The sequence below is a fragment of the Pelobates fuscus genome, chromosome 11, assembly GCF_036172605.1.
Source record: "Pelobates fuscus isolate aPelFus1 chromosome 11, aPelFus1.pri, whole genome shotgun sequence".
NCBI classification, from domain to species: domain Eukaryota; kingdom Metazoa; phylum Chordata; class Amphibia; order Anura; family Pelobatidae; genus Pelobates; species Pelobates fuscus.
Window position 1 is genome coordinate 13,984,534 of NC_086327.1, and position 20,625 is coordinate 14,005,158.

The 20,625-nt window shown below is 39.9% G+C and overlaps 1 protein-coding gene across 1 annotated transcript in view; it reads right to left on the reverse strand.

Moving 5' to 3' along the window:
• Positions 1-2,626: 2,626 nt before the first annotated feature.
• The window catches only part of LOC134578057 (phospholipase A2 inhibitor 25 kDa subunit-like), a 101,740-nt gene continuing 83,741 nt past the window's right edge, over positions 2,627-20,625 (reverse strand). Inside the window, exon 5 of the mRNA XM_063437033.1 lies at positions 2,627-2,926. Coding sequence (XP_063293103.1) covers positions 2,727-2,926 — 200 coding nt within the window. The 3' untranslated portion in view covers positions 2,627-2,726. The remainder of the gene's footprint in view (positions 2,927-20,625) is intronic.

Genomic DNA, 20,625 nt, shown 5'->3' on the forward strand with positions numbered 1-20,625 from the left:
AAAAAAGCTTTCTGCAAATGCTTCAATTTATTTTCCTTTCTTCTGGTGTTTTGCATACTTTGTCACGTGTGATAGATAGATGTGTTGTGTCGTCATTCGGTAGTAAGAATGGGTGGAGGGTTGGGTTGTAGCCATTAGCAAATGGAACAAAGAGACACGATAGCTTTTAATTTATCTGAGATCTTCATGTGCTTTTTAATGAATTTCACTTTAATTTCAGCATTCTAATCATACATATATCAAGACTTAAAACATATTTATTTACCCCCACCCCCCCACCCCCCCACCCCCCAAAAAAAGTTGTATTTCTCTACAATCCAGACAAGTCAAACATGAAAAGAATTGTCGTAAAATAGCGACATTGCTTAGGTCACAGATAGGTAAAGCAATACATCACAGGGAAATTCTTGAAAAAAAACAACTAAAATCTATAATAAAAAATGGTAAGTGCTTCAGAAAATGTCTCTGAGATTTGAAACTCTCCCCATAGCTGCATTACCTGCTATGTATAAGTTGTTAGACAACTCTAATTTTGTTTCTTTTGCTAGTTGTCTTTTTCTGCCCCCTGCCAGTCTTTCGCCTCTGGCAAATTCTGCTATTTAACTCTCTCTTGTCCTTAAAACCAGTTTTTTTGTTATAATAAGATGTTACTGGTTTTTGATTTGTTACTGTAGTTACGTTTGCTCAAAGCATCTTAATCTAGTCACGATAATCTGTCAATTAAATAACGTCTTAGTCTGTGTTTGCTGCACATCATTTTACAGTTTTGATTCATCTAAATAAACAATGTTCTTCCTTCCAGAAGACATTTCTACAAAAAGACTTTGCTAAAAAAAAAACAGTTCTTATTCATTAAATACTACTATTATAACTTGAATTGTACTTGTATCTGCAAACCAATAAGAGCAAGAACCATCAGAAACGATACATGCATGTTAAATAAAATAATATTTTTTTCAGGGAAGAGAAAATAAATAGACATTTCTTCATTATATTATAAAGATCCTGTGAGTTATTTTCAGCAAGTGTGTTTGATCTCTTAGTGAAAAATAGGTGTGTTTTGTTTTTTAGGAGTGCTAATAATATTTCAAATACCATTCTGGTGACTCTCACAATACAACATGTTTGACATTCATTTTAAAGATACAAATTTATTTTAAGAGGTACACAGGGCCGGGTTTACCCTCCTTACTGCCCCAATACCATTTTCCTTAGTGTACAGAAACTGAACATAAAGGGACACTATAGTCACCAAAATAACTATAATAATTTAGCTTAATGAAGCAGTTTTGGTATATAGATAATGCCTCTGAAGTTTCACTGCTTAATCTTATGACATTCATGAGTCTAATCACTTTTGTTTCTATTGTAGAAAATTACAGGAGACACATATAAATATGTGATATCACCTTTGTTAGCTTGGAAATGGATTGCCTCAAAGTCTTCTCTCCAACACTATTTATCATTGTCCCTTTGTATCTGCTTTAATCCAAGGCTTAAAACAGGAAATCTCAAACTAGTTGCCTCTGATCATTGCTCACGGCCTATCAATAGCTCCCCATTCACAAAATGGCTTGAGGAAAATAAGTACATTTCTCAAACCATTTTGTGAGTGGGGAGCTTTTGATAGGCAGTCAGTGGTGCATAGTCTGAGGCTTCCTGTTTCAAGCTTCTTACTCAAGTAAAGATGGAAGGGGCAATGCTTAACAGAGCCGTCTAAACGTTTAGAGGATAAACTGTTCATTAACAATTTTACTCCTAAATGTAAGCAAACACCAGGGACCTTCTTGCACCAAAACAACTTCATTCAGATGAATATGTTATTGTGCAAACTGTGTTCCATCAAGAGATTAAAAGGGCCTTCTTCTAATGTTCTAGATGCATTTACAACCCAACTTCAAATATTAAAAGAAAAAAATAAAATCCCCATTTTTACCACAGCTTTTCTTGTAATAATTTCTACATACTAGTGCAGCTTACGAGACCCACCAAAATAGATTTAATTTGGATGGACTTGATACGTCTAGGATGCCATCAATATTTGGAAGATAAAGGCTTTGTCCTAGAAATTGACAGATGTATCGCATGACAATCTTTACTCTGAGCAAATGCAGATGTGCTGAATTAAGCCATATTGTTTATACAATACGGGAGGAATGCCCACATTGAGAAGGGCTGAGTGCTTCCAAGACAGAGCCAATCAGGAGGTGAAGATATGAACATATGAGCAGAGTGCATTATAACACCCACAAAGCAGAATCATGACAGCCTCAAGAAATGTAATGTAAACATACACTTAATAACTCCTAAACTAATACAGTATTTCTGTATGGTAAATGATATATTCATTGTACGAAGAAGTGTAAACAAGTCATAACTGGCTTTCTTTAAAAAGCAAAGAGAAATCCATACATCAAGAAATTAGACTCCTAAACTTTCCCCCAAATTAATTTCACAGAAAACAAGAAAAAAACGATATGCCTAGAAAAATCTTAACATGCATTCAGAGATTGTCATTGTGTGTAATATAATGGTCTATGAATGTAGATAAAGTTTAACATTTGACATTTCTAAAAAATAATCAAACAAATATTTTTAAACAGAATTATAGATTCTGATACAGGATGTGCACTACCATCTGTCATTTCCTTTAAATGGAAATTGCTCTTAAATTATTTTTTTTAGCAAATTTGAACAAAAATCCAAAGTCACTGAGGAAATTAATTTTAAAGAAATAAGTATTTCAGTACAACTAGAAAAGCAGCTGTGGAAAGGAAAAATCCACCGTGGAGACTATTGGTTCCACTTGTGCAGAACACTTTCATATCAATGTTCAGACCATCATAGCTCGCTGTCTGGGTACCAAGAAGACTGCAGTATGTGTCCGTGGCACATCCTCGAAGAGCTTCTTTTGAATAGAATGTTCCTGTAAATAATAAATGTTTTATGTTAACAAATACCAACTTGTTGTTCAGTAAATTATATGGTATAATAAAATGCTTCTTCTCTAAAATATCTTGTGCGTGTTGGAGTAAAACAGGATAATGTTATTATATATATATATATATATATATATATATATATATATATATCTATATTAGCACAACAAAAAGCTGTGGCAAGATAAACAAATGAAAAAATGGTCAATTAACTTCTATGTGGGTAATGAAAATAACTTTTATGTAATTTGTGGGAATTATATTTTAAAAGTAGTATTGGGATTTGAAAATAAAAGTATTTGCATGGCCATAATGTCCACATGCAGTACATATCATACACTAATCACCTGTACAATGCATGGTTTGCAGGACATTTTTACAGCCTGCAATAAATCCCTGTAGTATGCTCAGACCCTTCAATACTCATATCTGTATTATCCCTGTAGTATGCTCAGACCCTTCAATACTCATGGCATGAAGATGATTTGCCAAGATTTTTTTTACAGTGTGTGTGTGTGTGGGGGGGGGGAGGGGTGGAGCTATGGAAGTAACATCTAAATTACTTCTACAAACATACAACATTTAGCCCAGGAAGATACATACATTTCTCCATGCAATAAAAACAAGCTGCCCAGTGTTGAGAGTTTTCCATCAGCATTCTCTTACTTGTTATTAGCATCTATAGAGAAGCAACATGTTCTGCAATGCTTTACAATTTGAAAGGGAATGTTTAGAGTTGAAAAAGTCACTGCTCACACTAGCTTACAATATATGAGAATGACAGAAGCCCCTGTCCCAGTGGCTCGTGGATGGGCTTGAAGGCCAACTAATTCTCCACAGACTATGAATCCTGTCCCATGACACTCTGTGCTGGATGGAAACCTGGCCGAATCCCAGTGAAACTTTAAAGTACTGTAGCTTTGGCTGGCTTCCTCTGATCTGTGGTGTTTTTTGTGATACCCAGGGATGTATCATTTGTTGGGGATGCATTGTTGGGAAAGGGAGTTTGGGGGCTAAGATTCACTATTGCCCTGTCTGGAGAGAACATGGCAGGGGGGGAAATAGCATTAACTTTGTTGACTCTAAACTGATCATGTTAAGTGATCTCATTAACAACTATCAGCTCGGACAGAGTGGAGCTGGGGAGGGGATTGGTTATGTTACATTTAATTGTATGGAGGACCCTTTAGAGGAGGAATCCATATTTGAACTGTTTATGTATAGTGAACTGTGTGTTAATAGTGTGCATAAGTGAAAAAGACTACCCACCTATACAGGGTACATATGTCATACTCTAGGACAGATTGGATCTGTGGGAATCTACCTATTAATAAACAGAATTCTAAAAATATATATTTTAAATAACACATGGTCAGATCCAAGTATTCTTATACTTGAAATTAAAGACTCATTTAGATATAATGGTAGACCTCCACGGAGATTGAATGAGTATTTGCTTAATTTGAAAGAAAATAAAAATTATATTTCAATCTAATAAATCTATATTTTAAAGAAAATAACCCACTAGACACGTCTATAGCAAATAATTGGTGTATCTTTAAGGCTGTTATTAGAGTCCAAAAACTGATGGTATAAAAATTAAATTCTATTGTCTCTTGAAAGTATAGGCAATGCTATTAACAACTATTACTAAAAATTATACAATATAAACAATTACCCTCTAGATTTAGATATAGATATTTTTTTACAAAACCTTGAATTCCCAAAACTAACTCAAACACAACAAACACAACTAAATCTTCCTATAACTACAGAAGAAATTGATCGAAATATATCTAACTCCCTTTCCCGAAAAAACAGGCTAAGCTAAATGTGTGCTAATATTGATGGGCTAAGCAATATTTTTTATAAATCATTTAAATCTAATCTCCTAGAACATCTAACATCTACATTTAATGATATAGTACAGCAAACAAAATTTCAGACAGAATTAACGAAAGCCAACATAATTCCAATTTTAAAACCTTACAAAAATCCTTTAAAACAGACAATTATAGACCAATATCTCTCTTAAAAAAGGCTAAAGCAAGTTTAAAATAATTTAATTCACCCTTACCAGATAGGCTTTATGCCAAACAGATTTTCAGGCTCCAATATCAGACGTTTAATACATATTTTGGACTTGGCAGAAAAATCTGAGACTCCTCTCCTGACTTTGTCAATAGATGCTAAAAAGGCTTTGGACAGAGTCAGTTGGGGATTTATGAGCAAGTCTCTTCAATATCTTAGTATACAAGACTGGGTGCTCCAAAGAATTATGTCAATTAGCAAGAACAGTGGGACGCTGTATTTTGCTGACTGGTTCCCGATAAAAAACTGAATCAGATAGGGTTGTCCACTTTTTCCACTTCTTTATATCATATCAATTGAACCATTAGCAATGAAAATAAGAAATAATCAAAAAAATAAAAGGAAACAAAATAAATTCAAAATCATTCTGTATGCAGATGATGTTATTTTAACAATAATCAACCCAGAAGACTCACTACCAAATCTTATGAAAGAATTTCTCGAAAACAGCAAACTATGTAACTATAAAATAAATATAGAAAATTATAAGATTATACCTTTAAATATAAAAAAAATCAACAAAACCTACTTAAAAGTCTTTATCAATTTAGCTGGGTTAAGCAGAGTTTTTTCATATTTAGGTGTTAAAATCACCAAAAATGTAAACAGCTTAATGGAAGCAAACTTTTTAGAGATGTTAAAATCAACAAATCAATCTCTTAAAGAATGGAGGAAGGAGGAACTATCCCGGTGAGGCCGCATCAATCTTGTTAACAGTGATATTCTTCCTAGATAGTCATATATTTTTGAAATGATTCCATTTTCATTTCCCACTCCTTGGCTTATAATGTTACAAACTAGTCTAACAATGTTTTTATGGAAAGCAAAGCCACACAGGATTAGCCAAAAGATTCTATCCTTGATTCTATCCTTCAATAAGAATAAAGGAGGTTTAGGATTCCAAAATATACACCTTTACATTGGATGGTTTCTGACGTGTAACACGAGAGGGAATTCCCTGAGTAGCAGGTTCTGCAGGTTAATCCATTCTGCTGATTGTTATTAGATGGCACTTTAAGGGAAGATAAATATATAAAACTATTAATTAATAGAAGCAGATGTTGCACTTAAAGGGATGATAAATATATAAAACTATTAATTAATAGAAGCAGATGTTGCAAACGGTAATTGGAGGCACACTTATTCCTGGGTGGTCTGGTTGTTCGGTAGTTTCACTCAATATACTGAATGGAGTGATTCTACCGAACAATCAGTTGAATGCTGCATACATATAACCCAGGTTAACTGAACACATAAATGCATACATGATATTAAAGGACTAAAGGCAGTATTACTGTAATATGCTCCACAGTCTTAAAGGGACAGTAGTCCCAAAAGTCCCAATATGTCCACCGATGCTTTTAAAAGGGCCAGCAGCAGCAATATAAAGTACAATATGCCCCAAATAACCCAGGGGCCATAGTCAGCAGGTAGGAGGCTAGCAAACAGGCTTCTCCAGGGCCCAGTGGCGAGGTTGGTTTCGCCACACTCTTGTTGCACAATCAGACCGTATCCTGGATCTACCTGGCAGAAGTGTCTGCCTCGTCAGGAGTGCTCTGGTGCACTGTGGTTGTGCATGTGTATAGAGACCATCTGGTAGAGGTTTTCATGTTTGGGTTCCTCCTCTAACTACATACTAGTGTATCATTATTGTGAACTAATACAATGTATAAATTTTAAATTAGTAAGATTTAAAATTGAATTTAAAAAGCTTAATTATTGAACATCTATGTTTCTGTTAATTAATAGTTTTATATATTTATCATCCCTTAAAGGTCACTTTAGCAAGCAGTGTAAACCCTTTCTTTGATAAAATATATTTTTTTTAGTTAGGAAGAAAAGCTTTTTTTTTAATTAATCTGTGCAGATTTTTAAACAGTGAATGGGTGATTTTTTTTCAAAAACTCCATATTCGTGAATATATTTAATATTTGGGATAGCAACTTTTTGATCCAAGGAGAGATTTGACAACCATTGTGGGGTTGATAAGGGCAGGAAATGATTGATAGACATGTTATTCTCCAAAATCAATATCAGTGTCCAATATCAGGACCAAAGAATGCACTGATTACAATTAAATTCCATTGCAATATATAATAGTTTAAATCAGTTATCCCAAAACATACCTGCGTTGGTAAGAGAATACCCAATTACACAAAGATGATCAGATGGACATGTCACACTGCTTCCAATGCAAGTCTCACTACTGCTTCCCAAACACTTCATACAAGATAGAGAATCACCTACAAAGTAAAAATGATATGATGGGATAGAAAGTTAGTAAATGCAACATACATGCCAATTTGATAGATTAACACATTAACCAATAAAGTGCAGTGCTGATGTATCACACACAAAAAATTAAATTGTAATTACCCCTTTTCAATTACTCACTTTTGTAGATTAAAGGGATCCTCTAAAACCTCGACATAAAATCATACAGAAAATATGTACAAAAGTATAAAAGAAAGGCCAAAAGTAGTGTAAGTCAGTAATATCACTAATTTATGTATTGTTGTTTCAAGGTTCAACTCACAAATGGAGGTAAGATCATGAGCCTAGCAAAGATAATGATGGCAATCTCCATTCACATAGATCCTCTGGACATTAGATACATGTAACAAAAAGTAATTCTCCATTTTATATTTTGCTTTGTACATTTCTATTTAAAAAAAGGAATCATAAATACTAAATGCTAAACACTAATAAACCTTACGGGAGAAAACAATCTGTAGTCTCTAATGATTTAGCTAAATAGGTCAAGTACAGAATATATCACAATTTGATTATCAACTGTAATAAGGGTCAGTCAATAGACTATTTAGAGTTGATTTCAGTCCAATTCTCCAATCTTGGATGGAAAAAAGCAAGAAAAAAAACATGGAATAATAATGATCAACCTGTAGGGGTCACTGTTGTCAATACTCACAAATGATAACAGTCCATACATTGATGCCAATAAAAAAGGTAAATTAAGAAGATGTAGTTGTACTAGATATTTATCAGTAGGAGTCTCCCTAGTACCTAAGCCACCAATGTCCCTCAATAAAACATAAGCAAATAAATTGAAAGTGAAATGTTTAGGTGAAAAGCGGAGACGTGAAAAGGCTGTTCCCTAGCCCTACTAGACTTGGCAAATTGCTGCCTTATCCCTACACATTTGCCAGACAGTCAACAGATAGTCAACATCTCAGGTATTAATTATGTATTTATAAAATATTTTACAAGGAAATATACATTGAGATTTATTTCATTTTTAAGTATGTCCTGGGTCCACAAAATATTGCATAGTTACAATAGGGTACAATAAAATACAAAACAATATTAATACACAACATATTTGCATATTTGTATATTTAAGAAATATATACTCAACCATGACAGGTGCATTCTGTTTTGAGATATAGAGAGAGGGATCTCTTAAAGATTTAAGGCCTGGGGAAGATTTTAAAGTGTGCGGTAGGTCGTTCTATAATTTCAGTGCTCTGTAGGAAAATGAGGATCGAGCTTTCTTTTTGTATTGAGGTAGACTAAATAAAGTGCTGGTACTGGATCGGAGGTTATAAGAGGTGGCAATAGCTGGGGAGTGCATTCTGCTCAGGTATGGTGGGAGCTTCCCAGAAAAGCTCTTCAACAAAAGGCTGGAAAGATGAAGGGTGCATCTGGATTACAGTGACAGCCAGTTTAGCTCTTTAAGCATGTCACAATGGAGGGTCGTATAATTACATTCTAGCACAAAGCAGCAGAACGAGTTATACAATGCAGTATGTTTATTAAGGTGGGTTTGTGGTGCAGGTGCATACACTAAATCCCCATAATCAATGACCAGTATTAGCATTTGCTGTACAATCTTTTCCTTTACAGTGGGGCATAGGCAGGATTTCTTTCTGTACAGGGCACCTAGTTTTAGATAAAGTTTGATGCAAATTTCCATTTTTCTATGTGGAGGCCAAAAGATAGATTGGGGTCTAACAACATACTCAAGTATTTGAAAGCGTGGACTGCGATCAGTGTATATTTGATTTTGTTTTGATGCATAGATGGGAATCTTGTAATTTGTGTAATTTAGGTACTGTTCCAAATATAATTGTGACAGTTTTGTCAGTGTTTAGGAAGAGTTTGTTTTTTGTGATCAACTTTTCCACCTCTGAGAACTGGTCTTGGAACACAGCCTCAAGCTGCAGTAGATCGGGTTTACTAGCGTAGATGGCAGTGTCGTCTGCATACATGTGTACAGTTGAGGATTTCAGACTTTAGGCAGATCATTTATGAATAATCTGAATTGCAGGGGGCTGAGTATGGAACCTTGGGGAACACCGCATGTAACTGGGAGAGGGAGTCACTGTCAGAAATGGACACATATTAAGATCGATCCGATACATATGATCCAAACCAGGTTAGCGGGCGATCACCAATACCTGAGTTTTTGCAGTAGTGTGTCATGGTCTACTGTTTCAAAGGCATTGGAAAAATCAAAGAAAATAGCTCCAGTTAGGTTTACTTATTCCATGCCTGTTTGGATGCCATTACAAACTTTTAAGAGGGCATTTGTTGTTGAGTGATTTGGATGTAAGCTTTATTGGTCAGGGGCAATGGTGTATCCTGGTTTTGTGCTGCCCTAGGCAGGACAAAACTCATGCGCCTCCCATCCCGCCCGCGCCACCCCCACCCAACCCTTCCCCCCGCCCGCACCACCCCCACCCTTCCCCCGCCCCGCCTTCTAAATACACACACATTAACAGACATACACTAACAGACATACATACACACACACACACTAACATACATACACACTAACAGACACACACACACACACACTAACAGACACACACTAACAGACATACACAGACACACTAACAGACATACACAGACACACTAACAGACATTCACACACACACACTAACAGACATACAGACACACACACACTAACAGACATACACACACACACTAACAGACATACACAGACACACTAACATACATTCACACACACACACTAACAGACATACACAGACACACACTAACAGACATACACAGACACACTAACAGACATTCACACACACACTAACAGACATGCACACACACACTAACAGACATGCACACACACACACTAACAGACATGCACACACACTAACAGACATGCACACACACACTAACAGACATGCACACACACACTAACACACACACACAAACACACACACACAGACATTCACACACACACACACACATTCACACACACACAGACATTCACACACACAGACATTCACACACACACACACTAACAGACATACACACACACTAACAGACATACACACACACTCACTCACATATTTAACACATTTTTTTTTATTTACCCCCCCAGCCTCCTAACCTTTGGGAATGCTGGGGGGGGTTCCTCTTTCTCCCTGGTGGTCCAGTGGCTGTTGGGCGGGTGGCTTGCGAAGGAGCACTTCCTCTGAGCTGTCTGCTCAGCTCCCTCGCGCGCCGCAGAGTGAGGCTGGGAGGCGGAGCTGGAATATGACGTCATATTCCAGCTCCCAGCCTCACTGCGGCGCGAGGGAGCTGAGCAGACAGCTCAGAGGAAGTGCTCCTTCGCAAGCCACCCGCCCAACGCCAGCCGCCCGCCAGCGCCGCCCAGCAGACCGCCCGCCCAGACGGCATGTCTGTTAGCCGCAAGGCTAACAAGGCATTTGCCCTGGGCATTTTGGGGCGGCATTTTTTTCCGCCCCCTGGAAAATGCCGCCCAAGGCAAATGCCTTGTTAGCCTCGCGGCTAATACGCCCCTGGTCAGGGGTTATTGGTAATACTCACATAGTTGCATATGGATGCATTTTTCGAAGATTTTGGACAAGATAGGAAGCAATGATATTCGGAAATAGTTAGAAACCAAAGTATTGTCACCACATTTATATATAGGTACTACTCTCGCAGTCTTCCAAAGTTTGGGTATGTATCCAGACACCAAGGATTAGTTAATTAGGATTGTGACAGGTTTTGCAATTGCTGAAGCACTGAGTTTCGACAGTATTGATGGGATTCGAATCATACGTCAAGTACATAGTACTCACTTTTCACCAGTGGCTTCAGGATTATCAGGAGAGCACTGGTGAACCTGGCTATATTTTGACTATATGTAAGTTGAAAATTTTATCAAATTGGCTATTTCGACCTACATTTTAAAGTTTGCATTTCAGTTTACTAGAGCAGAATGTATACTGTACTTGGTGATAATAAACCCATAGCACACATATGTAGTATTCTAACAATAGACTAATATGCAGAGTACTGCCATATCCAGAGCTATCAAGCTCTATCAAAAATCACTTCCATTCAGGATAATGTTTTAATCAAGTATTGTGTTTCTTTGTTACATTTATAGTCTAGACCTTCAGTCGGAGTTTGTTTGTTCTATGCACAAAGTACGTTTATTTTACCTGGAGAGAGCAAAGAGGCAATGTAAACAAAAAACTCCCCAGCTGAAGCTTATATAAACAAAAAATGCATGTAGTATACCTTGGGGAATACTGTAGGGTTTGTTATCGAAATAGTGAGTGAATGCTGGAGAATGTAAAATGAATAACAAAATACCGGACATAACAGCAGTCAGGCATTTTCACATTTTTGCTTCTAAGATGTTTTGACAGCCATAGTAAAGAGGTAAGTAAATGGCCCTGTATTATCATGTTTTCCATTTTAACCCACTGTGGTGGAATGTGTTGAATCTGTGCTGGTACTATAGAGCTAGTTATTGCTGCTGTGAAAAACACTCCTTCCCTTGTATGTTTGCCACGGACTCCTGAAGAAGTGTACACGCTTACCTCCTGCCCACCGACTATGGTCCAGGTCTGGGACACCATTTGGGAGTTACCCTGCCCAGCCGACACTAGTAGCTTTCCCTGGGTGCCCCTGGTTTGGCTCTTTCACTTCATGCGAATAGCACCGAACGCTGGCTCTCTGGCGGCCGTTCACTTAAATCAAACCCACAAATAGTCCCAGCGGCACTTAGCCACGACTGCTATGGAACTAAATTCGGCTTGAGAATGTGGTTGGCTCCCGGTCACTTCAGCGGGACGTAGCCGTGAATGTTATGGAACTGTTTTTGGCATGCAGTTCCCGGACAACTTGGTTCACATTTTTGAACCACTTTTAAATCCACCAGGAGAGTGTTTTTTGGAGGGAAGGTGCATGAGACTAAGGGGAACAAACGCTAACCAAGAGCCAGACAGAACACCCTGTATTGCGGCCGCAGGAGCTAAGTGAAGGAATTAACAGTGGTAACCAGTCGGGTTACCCATGGTCCGTTAAATCTGGTGGCAGTGGTGGGAAGCCTTGGGGGAAATATCCAGAACACCCCTGGGACTCCTGCACATCTTCTGGAAAGGAACTAACTTTCATCAGAGCTGAACAAACATGGCACCCAGCTACACTGAAGCAGAGTTTGACAAAGAGCTGAAGGGGCTGCTGACTTTCTATGGACCCAACCCCCCTGAGAAAAGCATACAGCATATGAAGACCTAAGAGCCAGACGGCGCACCCTGTATTGCAGCTGCAGGAGAGCCCAAAAGCTGACCAGCATAAGCACCAAACTCCCTGGAACTGTTTTGGACTACCACCTCGTGTCCAGCCGGTCAAAATTTTACCTCAATGGCATTCATGTTTCACTGAACCGATCTGAGTGATATTTGGGTATGTTATACACTCATATCATTGCTATCCGGGATGTACTTTTTGTGGGGTTTCTGAGTATGGTGGGGGCCAGTGGTGTACACACAATCCATGGGGCCCGGGTGCGAAACTGATCCATGGGCCCCCCTCCTCCCTATTCCCCCCACTCCCTCCCCCAACAGACACACACACACACACACACACACATACATACATACATACATAGATGCACACACACCCACACAGACACATACATACAGACACATACAAACAGACAAGCACACATATATAAAAAACAGACAGACAGGCACACATATATATACATAGAGAAACACACATAAAGGCAGACACACACACAAGACACACATACATACAAAGACACATACATACAAACAAACAGACAGGCACACATACACACTGGCAGACACAGACAGACAGGCATACACGCACACACACAAACAGACAGGCACACATACAGACACATACATACAGACAGAGAGATACACAAACACAAGACACACATACATACAAACAGACCAACACACACACACACATACATACAGGCAGACACACACACCGACATACAGACAGACACACATACATACATACATACAGGCAATCACAAACATACAGACACAGACAGACAGACAAAAAAATACATACAGACACATACACACATACATACAAACACACAATGTTAAAGTCACCCTCCTGTTTCCTACCTTTTAGGTGCAGGAGGGTGACATTCCCTGGGGTCCAGTGGTGGCTCAGGTGGATGGGAGTCAGAGTTCCCACTCTGACTCCCTGTTTTTGCTCCCGCGCGGGCTCTGTCTGTTTGATGGGAAGAGTGACGTGAAGTCACTTCCTCCCAGCTTGTGATGTCATCACAGTGGGCCCGGTCGCGCTGTTAAAGCGCCCAGAGCTGACCGGGCCCCCTGACAATCCAAATCCATTGGGTGGCCCTGACAGCATGGGCCACCCAATGGACCTCTTGGACGGTAAAAGATGATGGCGGGTACCTGGTCGCAGGGGTCCGCGACCGCGGTATGTATGCCAGTGGTGGGGGCACATATGGAGTACTGTATATTTTTTATGGGTTTTCTGTACCTGAGAGATAAATGGATTATATATTTTTCTCACACAATTATCTCTAAGGCACAGAGGATCCTGGGATTGAAAACCCTGTATTTGTGTGTTGGAAACTAGTGATGTCCCGAACGGTTCTCTGGCGAATAGTTCCTGGCGAACATAGCATGTTCGCGTTCGCCACCGTGGGCGAACACATGTGATGTTCGGTCCGCCCCCTATTCTTTATCATTGAGTAAACTTTGACCCTGTACCTCACAGTCAGAAGACACATTCCAGCCAATCAGCAGCACACCCTCCTTAGCAGACCCTCCAACCTACTGGACAGCATCATTTTTAGATTCATTCTCAAGCTGCATGCTTAGTGAGAGGAGGGAAAGTTTAGCTGCTGTTAGTGTATACAGTGTCCACTACAGGTCTGAAGGACTCATCTGATCTCTGCTGTAAGGACAGCACCCCACAAAGCTCTTTTTAGGGCTAGAACATCAGTCTGCTTTTTTTTTCTGTGTAATTGCAGTTGCCTGCCTGCCTGCCTGCCAGCCAGCCTGTGTGTCAGGCTCACAGCATATACTGTGCCCACTTGTGCCACCACTCACTCACTGGTGTCACAATAGCTTGCATTTTAAAAATTTTTTTTTTACATTGTAATAGATTGAATAGCAGTTAGTTATCTGCCAGCTTCTGTGTCAGGCTCACAGTGGATACTGTGCCCACTTGCCCAGTGCCAACACTCACTCACTGATGTCACAATAGCTTGCATTTAAAAAAAAAAATCAACTGTAATAGATTGAATAGTAGTTAGTTGTCTGCAAGCGTCTGTGTGTCAGGCTCGCAGCGTATACTGTGCCCACTTGCCCAGTGTCACCACTCACTCACTGGTTTCACAATAGCGTGCATTTAAAAAACAAAAAACTTTTTTCACTGTTATAGATTGAATAGCAGTTAGTTGTCTCCAAGCGGGTGTGTGTCAGGCCTACAACGTGTACTCTGCCAACCTTTGCCAGTTCAAAGTGCCACTCTTATCTGGTGTCACAATAGCGTGCATTTAAAAACCAAAAATGTTTTCACTGTTATAGATTGAATAGCAGTTAGTTGTCTCCAAGCGTCTGTGTGTCAGGCCTGCTCATCTGCCCACAGTCAGGTGTCTGTCAAGGACATGTTTGAGAGTAAGAAGCCAATGTCAGAAAGTCACCCCCTTGCCCGGCGTCTGACAGCTGGCTTGTCTGTACTATTATCCCGCCAGCTGTTACCATACAAGCTGGTGGAGTCTGAGGCGTTCAAAAAATTTGTAGCTATTGGGACACCACAGTGGAAGGTACCAGGACGAAATTTATTTTCACAAAAGGTAATCCCCAACCTGTACTCGATTGTGCAAAAGGAAGTAATGGCATGTCTGGCACACAGTGTTGGGGCAAGGGTTCCTCTGACCACTGATACCTGGTCTGCAAAGCATGGTCAGAGCAGGTATATCACCTACACTGCGCATTGGGTAAACCTGCTGACGGCTGCCAAGCATGGAATGCGTGCCTCTGCAGAGGAGTTGGTGTCACCGCCACAACTTGCAGGCAGGCCTGCTGCCACCTCCTCTACTCCTCCTACTCCATCCTCTTCCATAACCTCCTCGGCTGAGTCCTCTTCTGCTGCTGCGTCTTGCTCCACATCAACCGCACCCCCCCCAGCTCCCCAGGTACTATTCCACATCCCGGATACGGCAGTGTCACGCCGTCTTGGGTTTGACTTGCTTGAAAGCAGAGAGTCACACCGGAGAAGCACTCCTGTCCACCCTGAACGCACAGGTGGAAAAGTGGCTGACTCCGCAGCAACTGGAGATTGTCAAAGTGGTTTGTGACAACGGAACAAATTTATTGGCGGCATTGAAGTTGGGCATGGCACATGTGTGTAATCTGATCGTACAACGCTTTGTGCATAAGTACATAGGCTTACAGGACGTCCTTCTTGTCTCTGTACTTAACTGCCAACAGCTCCTCTTGGCACAGAGCTGAGGTCTCCCCCCTTCGTAGCCGGGTGCGTGCAAGCTGTCCTGGGAAACCTGTGCTGTTCTTTTTAATTGTGCCACAAGCTACTGTATCAAAACAGTACAGTAGCTTGAACAAAGGGACACTTGTATAAAAATTGTCAGTATTCAAGTGGTACCCTTTGTTCATCAGGGGAAATATCAGGTCCCAGACAATCTTTCCACTGGTTCCCATATGTTCTGGGCAACCTGGAGGGTCAAGGTGGCTATACTTTCCCGAGTATACCCAGTCTCGCTATTACAGAGCTTATACATCTTTACACCATACCTAGAACGCTTGGAAGGAACATACTGCTTGAATCCCAGCCTTCCCTTATACTTCATCAGGGATTCATCCACGCATATATTCCTTCCAGGTGTATAAGCCTCTGCAAACCTGGCAGCAAAGTGGGTAATCAGGGGGCGGATTTTATACAGCCTGTCAAACTGGGGATGCTCCCTAGGGGGACACAGGCTGTTGTCGCTGAAGTGCATAAAAAGCAGAATCATTTCATACCTCTTCCTCGACATACATTGGGAGTAAATGGGGGTAGAGCAAATGGGGCTACTGCTCCAGTAGGAGCGGATGGAGGGCTTCTTTATGATGCCCATCAGCATAGTCAATGCCTAGAATCTTTTAAATTCTGGCACAGTGTGTATCTTTGCCAAAAAAGAGTCCGGATTTGTAGCTCGGAATTGATGGGCATATAAATTAGTTTGGGCGACAATGTTCCCCAATACAGGGATCCTTAGGACAGGTGTCAATCCATACCTGCCAAGTGACCCTATGTAGGGGTAACAGTCTCTATTCTGCTCTGTGTCAGTGTGTATCATGGTCTCTGAGGACAGGAGTCAATCCATATCTGCCAAGTGACCCTATGTAGGGGGGACAGTCCCTATTATGCTCTGTGTGAGGAGGAGGAACGGGAAATGAGTAGCTCGGCATCCAACCTTGTGCAAATGGGGTCTTTCATGCTGTCGTGCCTGTTGAGGGACCCTCGTATAAAAAGGCTGAAGGAAAACGACCTATGCTGGGTGTCCACGCTACTAGACCCCTGGTATAAGCAGACAGTGGCGGAAATGTTACCGAATTACAAGTCGGAAAGGAGGCAGCATTTGCAAAATAAATTAAAAAGTATGCTTTACACAGCGTATAAGGGTGATGTCACAGCACAACGGGAATCTAACAGGGGAAGAGGTGAAAGTCATCCTCCCACGACCACGCCATATCTGCCAGTGCCAAGTGACCCTATGTAGGGGGAACAGTCCCTATTCTGCTCTGTGTCAGTGTGTATCAGGGGCTTTAAGGACAGGTGTCAATCCATACCTGCCAAGTGACCCTATGTAGGGGGGACAGTCTCTATTCTGCTCTGTGTCAGTGTGTATCAGGGGCTTTGAGGACAGGTGTCAATCCATATCTGCCAAGTGACCCTATGTAGGAGGAACAGTCTCTATTCTGCTCTGTGTCAGTGTGTATCATGGGCTCTGAAGACGGGGAACAGTAATACATAATATCTGGCTGTATATATCAATATCAAAACTTTCAATGCCGGAACTGTGTACAATGCACTGAAAAGACCCTGAGGAGACAGACCAAGATCTAGCTGGTAAAAGGGGCATGTGTGAGTTGGGGGGGAGTGTAGAGAATAGCTATAAGAGAGGTCTAATAGTTAGGGGTGAGGTAGTTAGGTATAGGGTTAAGCTAGTTATAAATAATGGGTGATCCTCATCTACACGGTACCTACTACCATCACACACGCACTTCTGCTTTTATAAGGATAAATTGTACATAAAGCATTGCATTCATGTATGTGTGTATATATGTCGCAATGTCTGTTAACACTTCCACTATCAAAGATAAGCCCATTATTTATTAGATCTTTTGTTCCTTTTTTTCTGAACTTAACACAAGAGGTAGCACAGGCCGGGGGGTTTGATGACATTTTTACTGTGCCGTCTTTCTATAGCAGCTCAAATGAGCAAACTGGCAAAGCAAGTTTTACCAGTTGGAGTCAGAACATTAGCCTCACAGCTACCAAGCATTGACACTTTCTGCAGTACCTGGTTTTTTAATCCTGCTTAATATGCATAATATGCTTAATATATGCTTAAAGGACCACTCTAGGCACCCAGACCACTTCAGCTTAATGAAGTGGTCTGGGTGCCAGGTCCTTCTAGGGTTAACCCATTTTTTCATAAACATAGCAGTTTCAGAGAAACTGCTATGTTTATGAATGGGTTAAGCCTTCCCCCTATGTCCTCTAGTGGCTGTCTCACTGACAGCCGCTAGAGGCGCTTGCGTGCTTCTCACTGTGATTTTCACAGTGAGAGCACGCCAGCGTCCATAGGAAAGCATTATGAATGCTTTCCTATGTGACCGGCTGAATGCGCGCGCAGCTCTTGCCGCGCGTGCGCATTCAGCCGACGGGGAGGAGAAGAGGAGGATCGGAGGAGGAGAGCAGGAGGAGATCTCTCCGCCCAGCGCTGGAAAAAGGTAAGATTTAACCCCTTTCCCCTTTCCAGAGCCGGGCGGGAGGGTGTCCCTGAGGGTGGGGGCACCCTCAGGGCACTCTAGTGCCAGGAAAACGAGTATGTTTTCCTGGCACTAGAGTGGTCCTTTAATATGCATATCGAGCTGTCACTAAATATAAGCATTGCATTAATACTGCTGGCATAAAGGTGCTAAAAAAATTATAGACAGCTGGGGAAGGAATTAACTTACATTTTTTAAAATCCATTCATTTACTAGCAAATGTGGCTGATATATTATTTGGATGAAATGTCAAGATGTCTCATTTGCAACAAAGTGGTGTAGGACGCTTTATAATATATTCTGCTTCTGTCAGTATTCTCCTATCGTTACTCTTTGTCACGTTCACGCTGAGCTATACATGTGTTTTCCTGTTATCTAGTCTTTTACTGAGTGACACCTGGCACAGTTTATAGGAGGGTATACCCTTTTTTTTTAGATTGTCAAGAGAAAACATGCAGTTAGAATAACTGACTGCACGAACGTATTTGTAAATCAAATTCTAATTGAACCTGTGCCCTCTAGATAACAACTGAGCTAATCTATACTGGCTGCTGGAAAAAATATTAGAATTTGAACCTTGTCCAATGTTCATTAGAAGTAAGTTTCATTACTTATGTCATCAGTTATAATGTATCTTATTTTATTCTTATCCGTATTTATCTGCTATTTTAATCCCTATTTTCCTGAACCCATGACACAGAGGTATAATGATGGCCAGTACTGCCTGTAAGAAAACAGTTAATTATTTTGCAACATATTAATGTACATGCTGTATGGCATAATGTTTAATGTATACAAAAATAAGTCGTGTTCAAACTACCACTACTCTTGGGTGGCAGCAATGACAAAAAACAAAAATAAAAAAAATAGACAAGCGTTACTTGCGCACCATCCCAAATCACTATACACATTTAACCCCTTAAGGACACATGACATGTGTGACATGTCATGATTCCCTTTTATTCAAGAGGTTTGGTCCTTAACCCCTTAAGGACCAAACTTCTGGAATAAAAGGGAATCGTGACATGTCACACATGTCATGTGTCCTTAAGGGGTTAAGGGGTTAAATAACTATTTTTTTTAATATCACTCCAGTGGCTACTTGAGTGTAAATTCACCTGCCATGCCAAGGTAAACCCCTTAGTTGAGTCTAACACTAGCATTTCACCTTATTTCAGGTTAAAAAAAAATCTCTAACAAGACAGAGAGGGGTATTTTTTAAACACCTACATACTTAGTAACCCTTAATAAGGAACACATGAGATGGGTGGCAGCATTGTAAAATGGATGTGTAATACAAAAACAAATACAAATACACAAAAACAAGTCTTACGCTCAAACTCCCACTACTCCTGAGCGGAGGTCTCTATAGAGGGTTAATAAATGTGTAGCAGTTTAGACAGATTTTTTTGTCTCATTAGAGATTCATTTACCTGAAGCTGAAAGAAGCATGGTGAATTATTAGACTCACCTAAGAGGTTTTGCCTTGACATGGAGTGATACTAAAAACCTCCAGGTAATCAGATGTACACAGGGATTTGGGATAGTGAGCAAGTTACTTTTTGTTTTTTATCATCATTTTCCATGTGATGCCCTTAATCTGAAGTTTAGATACCCATCTTGAAAAACATTGCTCAAAGAAGGCATGTTTAAGTTAACTTGCATTATTTAAAAAAAAAATTAAAAAAAAAATGTAATAGTTGTTTTTTTTTCTTCTTCAATTGAAAGGAAAGTTGTGGTACAGAGTCAATAATAAATCAACAATTTTGCAGACAATTCTAACCCCATTAAAGTCAATTGTACGATTTCTGACCAAAACAAAGCTTTATGTTAGCTATATGTCTGTTGAACCATAATTCCCCTCTGTCATATTAAGGGCACCCACACTTATTATATATCACTTTGTTCAGGAGAAATAGGGCTTTAATTTCACAGCAAATATTTGTAATCATTTTGTAATTAATAACCTGTATGTGTGGTGTCTCTAATGCTATTAAATTGCTCTATCTGAGCAGGGTGCGTTTTAAATATTTAAGTTGTAGAGTTAACTTCCCTCATAAGAAGTAAAAGGCTCTAAACCATGAATCCTAAAACTGCTGCTCAAGGTAAATCTGACTTATTGTGATGTTTTATTTTTCTTCTGTGGGACACATAGTGCGAAGTTTGTTTAGTCATTCTATTATGATTATGAAATAGAATAAAATTCTCTACGGTAATTTGTAGTGTAGTTTCAAATGGTTTCCTTGATACTTTGGATAAAGTCTGAATTTTAATTAATAATGTGGAGAACACAAACCAGG